The following is a 16,735-nucleotide window of genomic DNA, read 5'->3' as shown; positions in this document are numbered from 1 at the left end:
ACTGATTAAGCAGCACAACATACAAAACGTAAAGCATGCAATAATAATCCACTTTGTATAAAGCAAAAAGTCTTCACTTACCCAAGGGAGGCTGAACCACAGTAAGATTTACAGTTACCGACTCGTGGACGTGCAGCCCCTTCATCTCAGCCACACATGTCACAGTGCCATTGCCCTGTGGCGTCAGAGCCAGAACGCTCACTGCGCTTTGAAGGTCCTCAGGCTCCAGGACGGAGTAATAGCTTGAATGGCTCACGGGAACCCCGATCTCCCAGGAAAGACGTGGGAGTGGGGTCCAGCCCAATGCGCGGCAAGTGACATTACAAGGCTTATCCTCCATGACTACTAGACTGCCTTCAGGAATGAACAACCGCCCCATAACTAAAGAAGAAAAGAAAAATATTTGGAAGGAATGATCATGCTTCTCAGTGATAGATGTTTTTAAAATTCTCCTTCAAATCACATTGCATGAACACTATCTTCCCAAGCGCAAATTAACTGTGCCTGTATCTGGAAACCTTAACTCAGGTTTGATCTGTGTATTTAATTTATACCTGTCAGGTTCACAGAAGAAGGGGAGGTGGCTCACGAGAAAACATAGATTCCAGAGAAAATGAATAAATAAAAATCAGGATCCAAGGGAATATGAATTACATGGGAAAGAGAGGGCAGATGTGCCCACCATGGAGGGCTACACAATCTCTGCAGTGGAGTTGCAAACTTGCCTTGGGCTGCCCTAGGAGCCAAAGCAAAAAGGGAAACAACCTTTACATTCTTTTCATTGTAAGGAGAACACATCTCAAAGTTTCTTGGGAAGCAAGTCTCTCCTGGCCTTTGGTCAGTCAGATTCATTTTATTTTTGAGTCACATTTTTAAGGATAATTTCCTATGATATTGCCTTAAAATATTTTTCTAGGTACAAATTAAATAAAAATCTAATCTAATATAATTATAGAAATAACTACCTTAAATTCTGTTTCAGAATATATTACTTAGATCAATTATTTTAAAGTTTTTAGTAAAGACCCGCTTGCATATGCCAGGGTTCACACTGTAAATGACCCATCTGAAAATAGCACTTGTATTGCTAATATTACTAAAATAACCTGAGGATTGGCCCCAGTAAAAACACAGCGTTAGTGAACTATATAGACAGTGAAACATTCCGATTAAAATACCCTAAAACTCCCTGCCATGTAATATAATGGAAAGAACACTGGACTAAGAATCAAAAGATCTGTTCTCGATCTTGGCTTTCCCACAAAATTGCCATCACCTTGGGTAAGTCACTGAAATGTTCAGGCTCTCTGTTTACTGCCTGGTGAACAAGATGATTTAACAAGATCAGTGGTTTTCAAACATTTTGGTTTCAGTAACTTTTATACTCTTAAACACCACTGAGAACTCCAAAGACCTTTGATTTACGTGGGTTCTATCAATATTTTCCATATTTGAAATAAGAATTAAATATCTGCTTATTTTTTTCCAAAATTTGTTTTAAAATAACATTAATAACCTATTACCTGTTAATATGGATTAACATATTTTTATGAAAAATATCTTTATTTTTAACCCAAAATAAATTAGATGACATTGTTTTCTATTTATGCAAATCTCTTTAACATCTGGCTGGATTCTCATATCTGCTTCTGCCTTCATTCTGTTGCGATATATTGCCTTCTTTGGAGTATATGAAGAAAATCTGACTTCACACGGATATATGGTTGGGATGGTGAGGAAGCTTTTCAGATAATCATGGATATTCTTTGATACTACTGATACATCAAAACTTGACAAGTAGTGGTTGCCTAAAGGTTAGTTACACTGTGGAAACTGAAACCGTATTAAGGAACTTTCATGCTGTTACATTAGAATCCATTGCTCTAGTTGGCACTTTGGATGGATCTTTTACCCTTGTATGATTTTGTATCATTTTACATCAGTCATTTGGAAAACGCCGGTCCACTGAGTTATGCAGACCTTCCCAATGTACAGTGGAAAAATCCCTGTACACTCATGACAATGAGTGAGAAAGGCAACTAGAATCTTAGTATTACCATGGAAACAGTCATGACCACAGAGACCACCCTGAAAGAATCTAGGGGTTGCCTGGGAGTTTCCAAACTAGACTGAGTTGGATCAGCTCTGAAAGCTCTTCTTACTCCGAAATGTTAATTTCCAGTTTTTACTTTCTTGAATAATGTCTTGGAGCAAGTAAATCACCTTAGCTATTTCAAGGATTACTGTAAACGCAGCAGTGAGAAGGGAACAGATTTGTCCTGTCAGACTACAGAATTTTGTGTTTATTCTTTTTAGTTCATTCATTGTTTCATTGACTGAGAGGTTTAAGATGACAGAAACTGGGGGTAGGGGGGTGGTATTGCTTCAGTTAGTAACAGTTGATCTTGAACTCAAGTCTTAGTTTAGTGGCCTTCAAAACACAAGAGGTCTAGAGTTTGGTGTGTGATTAATTGGTGTATGGGCAAAAATACAGCAATCTGAAGCATTTCCTTTCTCAATATTTGTGATCCACCTTTTCCCACTGGCTTTCACAAAGGTCATCCAGTGGCATGACAAGCACTTTACAAAGGGTGATGGCTAGAATATTCATGTAGATTTTGGATGACTCAACATGGAGTTATGTAATTTCTCTTTCTTTTCCTTATGGATACACGGGAAGGAAAAAAACAAACTTTAGAAAATTCACTTTCAAAATAAACTGGATGCTTCCTGTTTTTTCATGGTCCTTTTCCCTCGAAGAGACCCTGTTGCCCAGAGAACTTTTGTTTCTCTAAGAGCAAAGTGCCATTCAGCCCAGTGCAACCAGGGTAAATGGATGGAGTTCTGTCTTGATCTATGGGTTCCTTCCACGTGACCTTGGGGAAGACTTTAACTTCCCTAGATTCTTGCTCTTCCATCTGTGTTAAAACCAAAAGCTACAGTAATTACCAACATGTAAAAATGCATGTTAGGGGTATTCAGACAACTTCATAGATGCATCTTGGGAAAGATACTATAAAACCACATGGATTTATGAATCTGATATGCCATAAGCATAGCAATAATAAGTCATGCCTTTAACCCTGTTTCCTTGATCCAGGGTTGCCCTCCTCCTCTCTTGCTTCCCCATTTTGCCTGTTATCTAGAGACCTTCAAGGCACATCTCGTAAGCACCTGCTCCGTGGAGTCATGCTAGAAGCCTAAGTCTCTCATCTCCCTTCCCAATTTGAACCTTACCTTGTCTCCCTCTCATTGCACTTGCCAGCATCCACATTGCACCACTGTTATTCATGCACTTGCATTATCTACTCTTCTTGTAAGATTCTTGAGGGCAGGACTGTGTCTTATTGCATTCACCTTGGGTCCCCCTTAAATGCCTAACACAATGGCATGCTCCTACTGGGAATGCAACAAATAATAGCAAATGACTTTATGGGCATTTATATGAACCAGGTGCTGTTCTAAAGGCTTTATATAGACCTACTCATTTGATCCCACAACTGCCCTATGATGAGCAAACTAGGACACAAGGTCATTAAGTAACATGTCCAAGGTCACACAGTTAGTCAGTGATAAAGCTGGAACTTGAACCTGGCAGTCAGGCTCCCACGTCTGTGCTATTTACCACTAGACCTCTCTGCCCCACCAGCTTCATTTGCAGTAACTTGAAACAGACAGGGCTTTGGAGTCTTCAAACCATCCTCAGTCATTTTTCCCTCCGATCCTCAGAGTAAACCTGTGATGTGGGCAGGGGAGCCTTATCCTCACTTTAAAGATAAAGAAATTGAGCCATTTCAGGAGTCACCAAGGTAGGTAACTGATGAAAACAAAACCAGAACCCATATCTTTGCTTCCTTGTCCTGTGTTCTTTCCTTTATACCACAAATTATTAGAATAATAATTTGGTCATGCAAACTAAGCCAATAATCCAGGTAGCTTCACAGAATCACTTATTTAGAGAATATCATTGTGCCCCTAATTAAACCACACAAAATTAAAGACACATAGAAGTAAAGATATAACAATTTGACTAAATTTAAAAATGCAAATAGAAATAGGTAGACATGTAACTCCACCAAACGTTATCAAATTTGATTTGATAGCAATATGAATATAGACCAAATTATTGGAAATTTCTCCTAAACAAACTAATAAACAGGCATAAGAAAAAATTTCAAAGACACAATGTAGTCTGTTAAAAGAAATGCTGCCATAGAAATCAGGAACTCTAAAAGCTCCAATGCATCTACAAATAGTACATAATTACATTTTTAAGGAATGCAAAATGATTAAACTTTGATAAAGATGTTTTGAATTCTTGTATCCTTTTATTTTTTTCACTAAGTAGCATAATCTTCAGCACCTGAAAATTACCTTTGACCCCACAACTGCCCTATGATGAAAATGAATAAATGATAAAAGGAAAAATAAGTTATCCATTATTATAAATTTTGTTTACTCTTTTATTTTCTCTAAAAGACTTGGTAGGGCTTAGTGAACACACACCTTTGATTATAAGAACTACTGGGGGCAGTAAGAGTAATAGATTAGGGAAATTCAGCTGGAAAGAGGAAAAAGTTAAAGCATGATTCAAAGTTGATAAATGATGTCAGGCAAAGAAATAGAGTCAAGTATATGAAAAACTAGAAAAAGGGCAATGATCGTCAACTCTCTCTCTCTCTAAATCAAAGACAAGTGACCGCAACTGGCCCCAGAATTCCGGGATGTACTTCCAGAAAAGTTATTAGTACTGAAATTGGTCAGATGAAAAAGTGATAAAAGCTGTCTTTGATAGTCTTAATAAAAGAAAAAGGAAAGGAAAGGGAAAGGAAGGAAAAGGAAGAGGAAAGGGAGAGAAGCAGAAAGAAAGAAAGTAGCAAGACAGTCAGTGAGGATGGGAGGAGAGAAATAAACACATAAAAACAACAAACACTAGTCAGTTCAGAATAGTTCTAAGCATAATACCAACTGAAGGCGAGTCCACATATGAAAGAAGGAAGGAAGGCCAGGAAGAAGGGAGAGGGGGAGGGAACGTGGTGATAAGTAACAAAATATCCATCAGTTCAGAATAATTCTAAGCATAGCACCAACTGAAGGTCGACCCTATATGCCCCCATATATGACATGAACTTCAGAAGGTCCCTTTCAGCCCCCTGACATTTAACCCAGTGAACTCCAAGTGCTCCCACTGGAGTCACCTGCATACACACCTTGGACAGAAAGAAAGGCGGATCCATCCCGGTCACTGTTCTGGAGGCTGCATTTGATTTGCCCCGTATCATTGAGTTGTACGTCGTGGATTATCATCTCAGAGATGAAGTTACCACCCTCTTCATAACTCGCGGAGGTGAAGCGGTTGTTGGTGATGATGGGCTCTGTGGGCGTGATGCTCAGAACCACCGTGCCTTTCAGAGCCCACATGATGAGCTTCCAGCCCCGCAAGATGGTGCAGTTGAAGCGAGCCTCCGAGCCCTTCAGCGCCGTGACGTTCTTGGGACCCTCTATGATTTCATTGCCAGATCCACAAGCTAAAAGACAACCAATTTTTCAAGGTGGTGAGGGGATGACTACAGAAGTCAACTGTGCAATGTAGCACTTCTGTGTACCAGTTGTGACCACTGGGTGACCATCCCATGGCTCAGATTCCATGTCCTACTGGTCTCAACAACAGGTCTCCCAGTAGCTCAGGAGCTTCCAGTGGACAGGAAGCCACATCCATGCCCGCCTTTCCATGGCCCTCCCCCCACTCCACAGTCCACGGAACTCCCAGCAGGGTTGGGATTGGAGGGAGAAATGTCCCTCCTCCACCTCCTGCAGGATGTTACCTTAACTATCTGACCCCAGCCTGTCCAGAGAGCCACCACTAGCCTAGCTCTGCGACTTCAGGCAAGTTTTTCAGCCTCACCATGAAGTGAGAATTTTCCTCCCCATGAAGTGGGAAGGACATGTGATTTCTACCTCAGAGGAGATCCCAAGGTTCAAAGGGAGAAGTGGAAAGAAGCTTCTCTTTGCATAGAGGGTGGAGACCCCAGCTTGCCGTGATCATGGTCCACTGCACGCCCCCTGCACCCTTAGGACAGAACTGTCACTAATGCCACACCCCTCTTCCTAAGGATGAGAAGAGATACGTGGGGGAGACACAGAGAGGGAAAACACATAGAAGGATGCAGGAGAGTGAGATCCCTCAATGACAACACTGGGGGGATGCATTTGGCAGGCTTGTAGAGAGTCTTAGAGCATCTAGTGTTGTGTTTAAAACTCCAGCGGGGGGGCAGGTAGTTCTAGAGCATAATACTGAGAACTCCAGAGTCCTGCCTCACTGGGCAAGTTGTCACACTTCTCCTTGACCACTCCCCTCACTGCAAAACAGAGACACTAGTACTGAAACCCAGCAGAATGCTACGGGGCCTTCCCAGGGACAGACCCTCCCCTCCCCTATCCCCCCTGCCTCTTGTTTGTAGAAATACTTTAACCTCTTAGACTTTCCCTGAGTTCCAAATAGCAAATTTAACCAGAGAAGTGAGAAAATGCAGAAAAAAAGGAAAACAGTCAAACAAGACAAAATAATAATAGTTTAGCCATAAAACAAAGTCAAGGACACTTAGCTCCTCTTCCAGGGCTATAGACAACATCCTGAGCCATATTCTTGAGCTGTTTTGCAGATACTGAAACCCTCACCAGGCGAAACAAGTTAAGTGCATGCTGACCACAAGCACATAGACTCCAGACCGGTTGGAACCAGAAGGCTGATGATGTTAACTCCTGAAATACTACCCTGTTATCTCCCCACTAACCGACCAGAAGAATGTCCATGAGCTGTTCATGAACCCCATGACTCCCTCCCTCACACTGCCTTTTAAAGCCCTTCCCTGAAAGCTAACAGGGAGTCTGGGTCTTTTGAGCATTAGCTGCCTGTTTTCCTTGTTTGGTGCTTGGAATAAATGCTGCACCTTCCTTCACCACAACCTCATGTCAGTAGACTGGCTTGGCTGTGTGCTGCACAAGTGGACCCAAGGTTGGTTAAAAGTACCACAGCAACTAGTTTTAAGAACCAAATGAGACGATCCACATAAAGCCCCTAACATGACCCTCAAGCACTCAGTAAGCAGTCACTACTATGTGACTTGCAAGACAAACCAAGAAAATCATAGAGGAAAGTAAAATGTTTCCTTCAGACTTCTCACAACATTCTACCTTTTGCTCACCAGATGCACTCTGACGCTGGTTTTAACTGGAATGACAACTCCTAACTGGCCTTCCCCATGGAGGGCATCAAGACCTCTCCAGCTCATGGGAACTCAGTCAGAAACACTCAAGACGGAGTGTGTTCTGCTCCTGAAGAACTCAAGAAATCTTTCGGCCATTTAGGACTGATTTTCTTATCACCCCAGGAGAGCGAATTGGTGGTCAGAGTTTTCCTAGACTTTCCCATGTTTGTAATAATAATTCAAAGTAGAACTTGCAGAGCAATTGATAATCTCCAAGATTTCTCATCTGTTACCTCTTACATTTTAATGCTGAGGAAATCAAGACCAGCAACGTCTCAGGACTTGTGACCACAGTGGTGGGGCTGAGACACAAACTCAGCCCTTCCCACTCTGAATTTTCCCTCTTTCCCACTCTTTGCCCTCTGATCTCACTCAGAGTTTATAGTAAAAAGACCCCCCAACAGCCCACACTCTTGGTTTCTTCTCAGCCTGCCACCATCAGTAAGACTACATGTTCCAGGGACTTCCCTGGCGGTCCAGTGGTTAAGACTTCGCCTTCCAATGCAGGGGGTACAGGTTCGATCCCTGGTTGGGAGCTAAGATCCCACATGCCTCATGGCCAAAAAAACCAAAACATAAAACAGAAGCGATATTGTAACAAATTCAATACAGACTTTAAAAATGGTCCACATCAAAAAAATCTTTAAAAAAAAAAAAGACTACATGCTTCTATCACCTTTCGGAGACATATGAACTCCATGGGTCCACCAGGCAGCCCCCATCCGCACTGGGTGCCCCCAAATAACTGCAGCCCCTCTTTCCTTCCAATCTTATAAGGTCAAGTTGTAAGGCAGGTTCTAAAAGAATCTACCACCTGAAAGATTTCTGGGAAGGAACCTCCCCACCAGACACGCATTAACACATTGACACTCACCTGGGTACCCAGAATGCACTTTAGGGATGATGCCCACGGCAGGGCCAGGTCAATGGGAGAGAATGGGGTGTACAGGCAGCGTCCCTGAGGCCCGCAGGACTGGGTCAACTAGGAGATCCCAAGCTCCGAAGAGGCAGAACTGAGAGAAGGTCAGAATTAACTAGGACTAATCCTGTTTGGGGATAAACATGATCACTATTCTTTGTTTTGCCTCTGGGCATGACAGAAAGAGAGAGAAAGTATGACCCTAAATAACCCCTCATATTGGGTATTCTCCCTTACCCTTGGGCACATCTTTCTGATCCAAGGATCCCTCTGATCTGGGATTTTTAAAAAAAGGGAAAAAGCCTGAAGAAGGGAAGTCAGAAATGATTCCCCAGGGAAGCCACAGCCTCTGTGCCAACTTGGCTCTTTCCACGAGCCCTGAATTGCATCTTTAAAAAAACTCAAAGGAAAGAAACAGCCAAATCTACACCCCGAGGAAAAAAAAGACGAGACGTGTCCTCTTACTCCACACTGTGATAACAACATCTTTCCCAACTCGGACTCGGGTCCATGGGAGTAGGTTGAACACAGCCCACGGGTCTGGGTGCTGGGAGCGCAGCGGCGGTGAGACCCGGGCTTGCCCGGCCAGCTGCTCCATCCAGGCTGCTCCAACAGGATAAGCAAAGCATCTGAAACCCTGGTTCTATCACTTCCCGGTGCCAGGTAGGTTATTCACTCCAAAACACTGTTCACTCCAAGCCAGTCTTTAAATTCCCTGCAGACTGCACATGGGAGCAAGAATGCACCAGGTACAGACCTTACTGTGCAGCTCAGGAGGTGGGAGTTTGGGAGGGACCTGGACCAAATGGAAACTCTTCCACTTTGAACTTGGCCTTTAAATTAAACAGGCGGCATCAAATCCTAATCACTAAACTCCCCTGACATCGTTGCCTGCGATCCTTGCTACCACCGTGAGTAAACTCCCGTCCAGCTCTGCCCTGTGACTCAGAAGCTCTATTTCTGGTAACGTGAGGCCCTGGAATCTCACTGCTCCCTCACCTGCATCCTATCAGCTGCGGTGTGTGTAACTTGCCCCACACAGGACAAATATGAGAAAATTGTAAATAAGACCTTTCGTCAAACAGTCCGCTTTCCCCTTTGCTCTCCCTTTCACTTTGTAGAGCAAAGGGCCAAATGAGGGGCAGAGCCATGGGAACGATCAATGTCCCCGCACCCACCTCGGCCACCAGCTATGGTGATCACCCAACACCGGGTCCTCCTTTGCAGGAGTTGATCCACTTGCAAGATGCTCATTCATGCCAACACCCTCCAATTCCAAATCCAGGGCTTCAGCCCTGCCCCCCCTTACTTTCCTCCTGCCTTGCAAATCCTGCTCCACCAGGCCTCTCCGTGTAAATGACTGGCTGCCACCCAGGATTGAGAAGCTTCTCTTCTACTCATTGTGCCCGAACAGCTGCAGAACTGAAATCACTCACACCGTAGCATATGGGCCAGCTGCCTGGCCCCTCCCAGTCCTCTGCAGATAGATCCTAAACATAAGTACCATTCTTCTGCAACTGCTTCTTCGCTCCTTGGAGTAGCAGCTGGGTGTCTCCTTTGCGTGTGGGGCACAGAGGGTCTGCAACAACTAACCCCTCTACTCTTCCACTTACCTCTTCTCCAGCTTCCCTCCTGCACCTGTAGACCCCTCACCTGCTCCCATCTCTTACTTAACATTGGAAATGAACAGACAAGCAGACAATTAAAAGCAGAAGGGAGAAAGGGAAATAAAGCAGAGGGCAGTAGAAGGGAAGTGCCCAGGTAAGACAGCTCTGATGGAGAAAATGGGAGTCAAAACACATCAGGGGCTGGGAGCATCAGGAGGAAACTGGAAAGTGAGGGAGGGGGTCCCGAGGTGTATCAGAGCTGCCCCCCATGTCCCGCTGACCATAGCAGGAGGTCCCATCATCACCGCTGTGCCACCACCATCACCCAAGACTGCTTTCCACGTGGCAGCCAGACGGGTCTTCTCAACATGCCTATGTGACCAGGTACCCTTTCCAACCTCCCACCACCACACCCCAGACTTTGTTTAAAATATTTCCATCCTTTAGGATACAGACCAGATCACCCTTAACACTATCATATCTTAAGACCCTTCTTAGTCTCACATCAACGTCTTCTCTAACTTCATTTTGCCCCAAACTCCGCCCTCTGCCCACCAGACCATCTTCTATTTATCCAACTCACCAACTCTTTCTGGCCCCAGGGCCTTTGCACAGGCAGTGACTGCCTGAAAAACTAGTCTCGCTTACTCCTCAGCTCCCAGCCAAGTTGTCTCCTCCTCAGGAAGCCTTCCCAGACCACCCTATGCAGGTCAAATGATCCATAACAGGCTTTCGAATCAGTGAAGCAATTGTCATGGTGGTGATTTTGTATTGATTTTTCTATCAATTGATGTCTAAGCTCTTTGTTAGCAGAGACTATGCCTGGTTTTGCTCACCCCAGTGCCTGCACCTAAATGGCACATAAGAGGCTCCCAGTGAATATTCACCGAGTGATCAAATAACCCATCACGCTAGGAGAAAGGTGGACAGGCGAGGGCTGGCAGGAGTCCTTTGGGGACACGTGGAGGTTGTCCTCAGCTATTCAAAGCCATTGGAGATGTCTCTACCCGACACTTTCCAAGATGAAGCATCCTAGGAGTTCAGGCTTTTGCAATGGACCCCATCCCCTAGGGGGCTCTAGGATTATCCATAATCCTCTCCCCTCCTGGAATAGCTATCTCCAGACCTCAACCCAAGCCATCCCTGCCTTCAAAACAGTACTTCAGGAAAAATAGCTCAGAAAAATTGTAGACGCAGAGTTCATCCATTTCCCGCTAAGCAGCCGGAAGAGACTTTTGCCACCGTGGCTGAGATAGCCACGTTGGCGCCATATCCCTAAAATGTGTGCTGAGCCTGGTTTGTTAACCCCATGAGTGCCTACACAAGCAGGGAAAATGTTTTCCTCTCCACCCTACAAACAAATGCATAGCAAGAACCTACTAAACGCTTAGCACCACATACTACAAGGCACGGGCTTCCAAACATCTTTGCCCCTAAATACATGTTAACACCACAGCCTGGTTCCCTTGGCTTAATGTGTAAACACACCCAAAACCAAAATTTGTAAAACAGTCCTGACTGCACATCACGCACTCTGATCATTCCTATACTATTTTATTCTGTTTTATTTTTTCAAGCTGTCGTGGATGGAATTAAAAAAAAGAAAAAATAAACTGTTATCTAGCCATCTGAAACAGAGTTTATAGGTGTGTAAAATATAAAGCAAGCAAAACTTATCTACACAACTAAAAGTCAGAACAATGGTCACTTTGGGGGAGGGGGAGGGGCTGAAGGAAGCATTTGTGAAGTGTTCTTGGGCCCATCGTTGATACACAAAGGCGCTCAGTTTGTAAAATTTCATCAAGCTGTACCTTTATGACTTGTGCACTTTTCTGTATGTATATTATTCTTCAATACAGCGCCTTAAAATCCCTGCAGTAGGGGGCTTCCCTGGTGGCGCAGTGGTTGAGAATCTGCCTGCCAATGCAGGGGACACGGGTTCGAGCCCTGGTCTGGGAAGATTCCACATGCCGCGGAGCAACTGGGCCCGTGAGCCACAACTACTGAGCCTGCGCGTCTGGAGCCTGTGCTCCGCAACAAGAGAGGCCACGATAGTGAGAGGCCCACGCACCGATGAAGAGTGGCCCCCGCTTGCCGCAACTAGAGAAGGCCCTCGCACAGAAACGAAGACCCAACACAGCCAATAATTAATTAATTAATTAATTAATTTTTTTTAAAAAACGCAAATGAGTTAAAAAAAAAAATCTGTCACAAGTAAAATTAAAAGAAAAAAATGGAAGTTTAAAAAAAAAAAATCCTTGAAGTAAGAATACCCTGAGGACTTTAAAACCTAGCTAGGAAAACAAGACAAACACACCGGAAGCCATAGAAATCAAGACAAGACATAGTCAAAAGAAAGCTGGCGTACAAACTCCTGTTACCCTAACCACCCCGGGGTCTGCACACTCCGTCTCCTACAACGCAGAATCTGATCCAGAGACCCTGGCCTGGGACACCTGGAATCTATTCCGACTGATACTCTGGGAAAGTTCCAGGATGAGGAGGAGCTGTGGGCAGGACTGGGGGGTCTCACAGGCAATGGGTCCCTCACTCTGTCAACAACGGGAGCTGGGGTTATCACCCAGAAAACTGCAAGGTCAGGAAGGCTTCAGGGAGGAGGTGACGCCCAAGGCAGGTCTTCCTTGAAGACCAGGTAGAAATGGAAGGGGAGAATATCCAGGCGAGGGGGAATGGGATGCTTCAACAAGAGCAATGACCTTGGGAAGGTACCCAAGCAAGGACGCCGGTGAGGAGGGCTGGTGGGCTCCTGCGCACCCGAAGGACCCTTCCGGAGTGAGGCCGACGCAGCAGGAAAGGGAGGAGGTGGGGGGGGAGGGGACCCAACAGGAAGAGCCTAAGGCAGAATCTGCTGGCAGCCACGCGCCCCCGTGGCCTCCTCCAAGTCCCTTCCGCCCACTGCAGGTGGATGCCCGGGATCACGCCAGCCAGCTCCGTGGTCCCTACCTGCCAGCCCAGCCAGGACGACCAGCGCGGCCAGGATGTCTCGGTAGCTGCCCGCATCTCGCATGCTCCTCCACACCTGGGAAAGCAAAGCAGGCAGGTCACAGCCTGTCTCCATTCAGAGGCGCATGGGGACCCTCCCAGCTCGTGTGTTTCCCTGGAGAGATACGTTAGCCTGGCCAGTGGCACCAGCCTCATCTTGGAACTTGTTAGAAAAGCAAATTCTCGGGCCCAGCCCAGACCCGCTGGATTAGAAGCTTTGGGGGCCAAGCTCAGAAATCTGCCTAAAGTTCAACATGGTACCGATTCCTGTACGTGCTCACGTGTGAGAATCAGTGTATTCAACGACCTTGCTCCCAAGCCCACATGTAAGTCGTGGGAAGCACGTGCTATACCATGACCACAGAATCACCAACCAGAAGGTCGGAGTGTGGACTTACTGCTACTCACTTCAATCAGGATGCTTTAATCATTGAGAAAAAAAATCTTACTCACAGCAGGTGTACATTAGCAAGAGGGAAGACAGACAGCAAAAGGAAGGACTAGATCATAAGCTTATTAGGTGGTAAGAGGCATGGAGACAAATAGAAGAGAGCAGTGTGTGTGAGGGGACGTGTGTTTGGTGGGCTGGCTGGTGCTTCGAATGCAGAGGTCAGAGAAAGTCTCCCAAGAAGATGCCCAGTGAACAGGGAAGGCGGTGAGGCGACCGGCACATGGGTATGTACAGAAGAGCTTACCAGGCAAAACAGCAGGTGCAAAGACCCTGGGGTGGGACCGTGCCTGGCACGTTTGGGGAACCGTAGAGGGGGCTCTGGGGCTGGGGCAGGAGAGAGGTCAGGGTAGACCAAGTAAGGCCTTCCTGGCCCCTTGGTAGCACATGCTTGGATCCTGTCATGTACATCTCTCGGCCCTTCCTTTGTTCTTTGATAACCCTCTTGCTCACTCTCCATCCCTGCATTTTTTATTTTTATTTTTTCCTTCTCCTTGGGACAGGCCTATCCGGGGCGGTCACCAGCACTGCTTAGAGTACGTAAGTTAAATCTCCCACTGAACATATCGTGAACTGTCTACAAAATCACCAGCTTCTCAGCCCCAGGAAAGGGTTTCTTTATTTCACACGTCCTTAGCACAGCGACCCGACCTGCGGGGAGTTTTCACTTTGGCTTTGGCCTCCACATGGATTTCACAGCTCCGCTGGCGGGCATACGTCCCTTCCCCCCAAATCAGGGGGCAGCGGGTTCCCTAAGCGAGCCGGCGCGGGATTCTGTGATAAGCTGCCACACCCCCGGGCTCCATATTGTCGTCTCTAACAGGACATAGGCCACCACAACCCACAAGCCCAAAGACAATAACTGAAATAGACACAGGTAAGAACCGCCCCACCTCCTCCCTCAGAAAGCACCTCATACAAGCTGCTGAATCAAATAGAGTGGGGTGTGAGGGATCGGGGGATGCCCGGCCCGTGACCCCACTTTACCTGTAAGGGCAGCACTGGGTGCTCACACCTCACAAGCAGGAGCATGGGGTTTCCACCTCTGATTTCTGATGTCTTTGGAAAGCAAAATTCAGCCTGTAGAGTAAACCATAACTGCTCGTGTGTGTAAAGTAAGCGTCCCAGCAACTGTGCTGCAGGACCTTCCCACCAAGCACCTCAGCTCCTGACATCATCTAAAAAAGATTCAGTAAATCCCTACAAATAACGCCTTGATACCAAGCGGTCCAGCAGCTGAACACAAACCAAACTGAAATCATGGCCTTCCCAGATGGATCCAAGATTCCAAATTACCAAGCGCCAAATAAATCATTTACTAATTTTCAAGGTTCAATGAACACAAGTGGACCAGCCAATCGCTCTACGAGTCACCTAGAAATCTAGGCTCAAGTGGAGGATGGAGGAGAGATTGAGCTGCCGAGTTATAAAAGTCACACATTTTCCTGAAAGCAATAAATGTGAAGTGCGGACCCAGCATTACTGAAACTGCAGCATGAGCTTAAGGTCCACCAGGAAAGGCTTCTAGTCACTGATTGTCTAGTCAGCCAGGCTGCAGACTAGCACCAGATTACTTAACTCGCTTATTCTCTGTGTGACAGAACGAGTCCATTTCTAAGAGCCCAGCAGAACCTCCCGGGCGGGGGCACGTAGGAACACCCCGAGTGCTACAGGACCCCAGACGTGGATCTTCAGGAGACAGTATTTTTTGAAGGGTGTGTACAGGAAGGAACTTGATTCCAAGTTGTAACTGAACTCAGACAGTTTGCTTTAATTAAAGGAAAGCTCTGCCAGGTAATTTGCAAGTTCATATCTCTATGGAGTAGTTTGAGATTTTACTTCTCATTCATTTTGTTACAGAAGACTTGGATTACCTACTTTTAGTTGAAAAACTACAAAGTCTTTCAAAAATCTTAAATCTTATTAAATTGCATTGAAACAGAAATAGGGTTACAGTTGTAGAAAATAAACTTATGGTTACCAGGGGGAGGGATAAATTGGGAGATTGGGATTGACATATACACACTACTATATATGAAATAGATAATTAATAAGGACTTATTATATAGCACAGGGAACTCTACTCAATACTCTGTAATGACCTATATGGGAAAAGAATCTTAAAAAGAGTGGATATATGTATATATATAACAGATTCACTTTACTGTACACCTGAAACTAACACAACATTGTAAATCAGCTACACCCCCATAAAAATATTTTTTTAAATTGCATCAAGACAGGATTTAAATCACAACCACTTCCTACTGCCCAGACAAGGCAGAAACACTCAGGAGACCCGTCTGCACCCACCAAGCCTGTCATCTCAGGAAGAAAATTGCCAGATGTGATCATTTCACTTATTTACCCACACACACAAACCCTTATGTCTGGGTTCTTGGAAAAAGCTTGAAATCATAAAATCCAGAGGCTGCAGACATCCTGTTTTTAGGCATCAGCATAAATCCTAAACCCAGAAACAAGTAGGACAGGAGGGAATTTAAATACACACAAGGGGCTCTCCACAAACTTCTATGTGCACATACAAAAGCACCAGGGCCCCTCCTCCACCCCAGTACCCCAGCTCTGGGCGCCCCCGTATTCGGAGGTGCCTTGGCCCTGCCTGCTAGACGTGGGGAATCTTAGGACTTCCAGAGGTTTAGAGCAATTTCCTTTCCATCAGGCCTCTCACTGGGGAAGAATAAATGGCATTTAAAGTCTGTCCAATGAATAACAGGAGTGCCAGGAATTTTCCAGCCTTTGAATCCAGACCTTCCAAATTCCAGCGAGTCTCAGCTTTCAAGGCGGTCGGAGAACAGCTGCCTGTGAAGCTTGATGAGAAATCGTCTCAAGTTCCTAAACTCGCAGAGCAGCCTGATCTTTTAATTTTTAACTCTGTGGAATTTGGGAAACAGATACGTGTTGGATCGTCCAGCACTTCCCCCCCCAAGACCAGCAAGCGGCCTGCCCGGGGCTGAGCACCGGCTCCCCAGGAGGAAGCGGCTACCTGCGGGGAGTCCGCTGGCCACACACACCAGGCTCACGCGGTGCCTCACCTGTGACAGGCGGATCTGCCCGTTGGGGCTTCAGCGAAGGTACTGCGGTCCCCAAAGGCCCCTCTCCTGCCTCTGAGCTCTCCCCACAGAAACGCAGGAACAAATCTCTCAGCCACGGAGAATCCGGACCACTCTCACCTGTAACCAGGAAGTCGCTCACGTCACAGGCCGGGCTGTGCACACACAGGTGGCCTCCCTGCCTCGGGCCCTGGAGCCGCAGACTCCCCGTTAATCATCAGCCAGCCCCGGGTCCGCTCAGGCTGACCACGCCACGCCTCAGGGCCAAGGCTGCCCTTGCACTTGGCCTCCACCCCCTGTTCCTGCCCCAAGCCTTTCTTATGTGCTGCAGGAGGCCAGCGGGAGGCTGGTGGTCCCCTCCTGCCCTTGGCCCCCTCCTGCCCTTGGCCCCCTCCTGCCCTTGGCCTCCTCCTGCA

General features: G+C 46.2%; 1 protein-coding gene across 6 annotated transcripts in view; it reads right to left on the bottom strand.

The window, feature by feature from the left end:
- IGSF5 (immunoglobulin superfamily member 5) overlaps positions 1-16,411 on the bottom strand; it is a 43,668-nt gene extending 27,257 nt beyond the window's left edge. For 2 of the 6 annotated variants that reach the window (XM_036851182.1, XM_036851185.1), the window contains exons 1-5: positions 16,302-16,386; positions 14,233-14,325; positions 12,759-12,834; positions 5,211-5,528; positions 82-381 (exon numbers count right to left, since the gene is read on the bottom strand). In XM_036851182.1, the coding sequence (XP_036707077.1) occupies positions 82-381; positions 5,211-5,528; positions 12,759-12,834; positions 14,233-14,277 (739 nt within the window). In that variant the 5' untranslated portion in view covers positions 14,278-14,325; positions 16,302-16,386. Of the gene's footprint in view, positions 1-81; positions 382-5,210; positions 5,529-12,758; positions 12,835-14,232; positions 14,326-16,017; positions 16,070-16,301 lie in introns of those variants that run through there. The other 4 variants (XM_036851186.1, XM_036851187.1, XM_036851183.1 and 1 more) reach the window with 3 other exon arrangements.
- Between the last annotated feature and the right edge of the window lie 324 nt (positions 16,412-16,735).

The sequence above is a fragment of the Balaenoptera musculus genome, chromosome 4, assembly GCF_009873245.2.
Source record: "Balaenoptera musculus isolate JJ_BM4_2016_0621 chromosome 4, mBalMus1.pri.v3, whole genome shotgun sequence".
NCBI lineage: Eukaryota > Metazoa > Chordata > Mammalia > Artiodactyla > Balaenopteridae > Balaenoptera > Balaenoptera musculus.
Note: the sequence above shows the minus strand (reverse complement) of the source record. Positions and strands in the feature narration are given on the sequence as shown.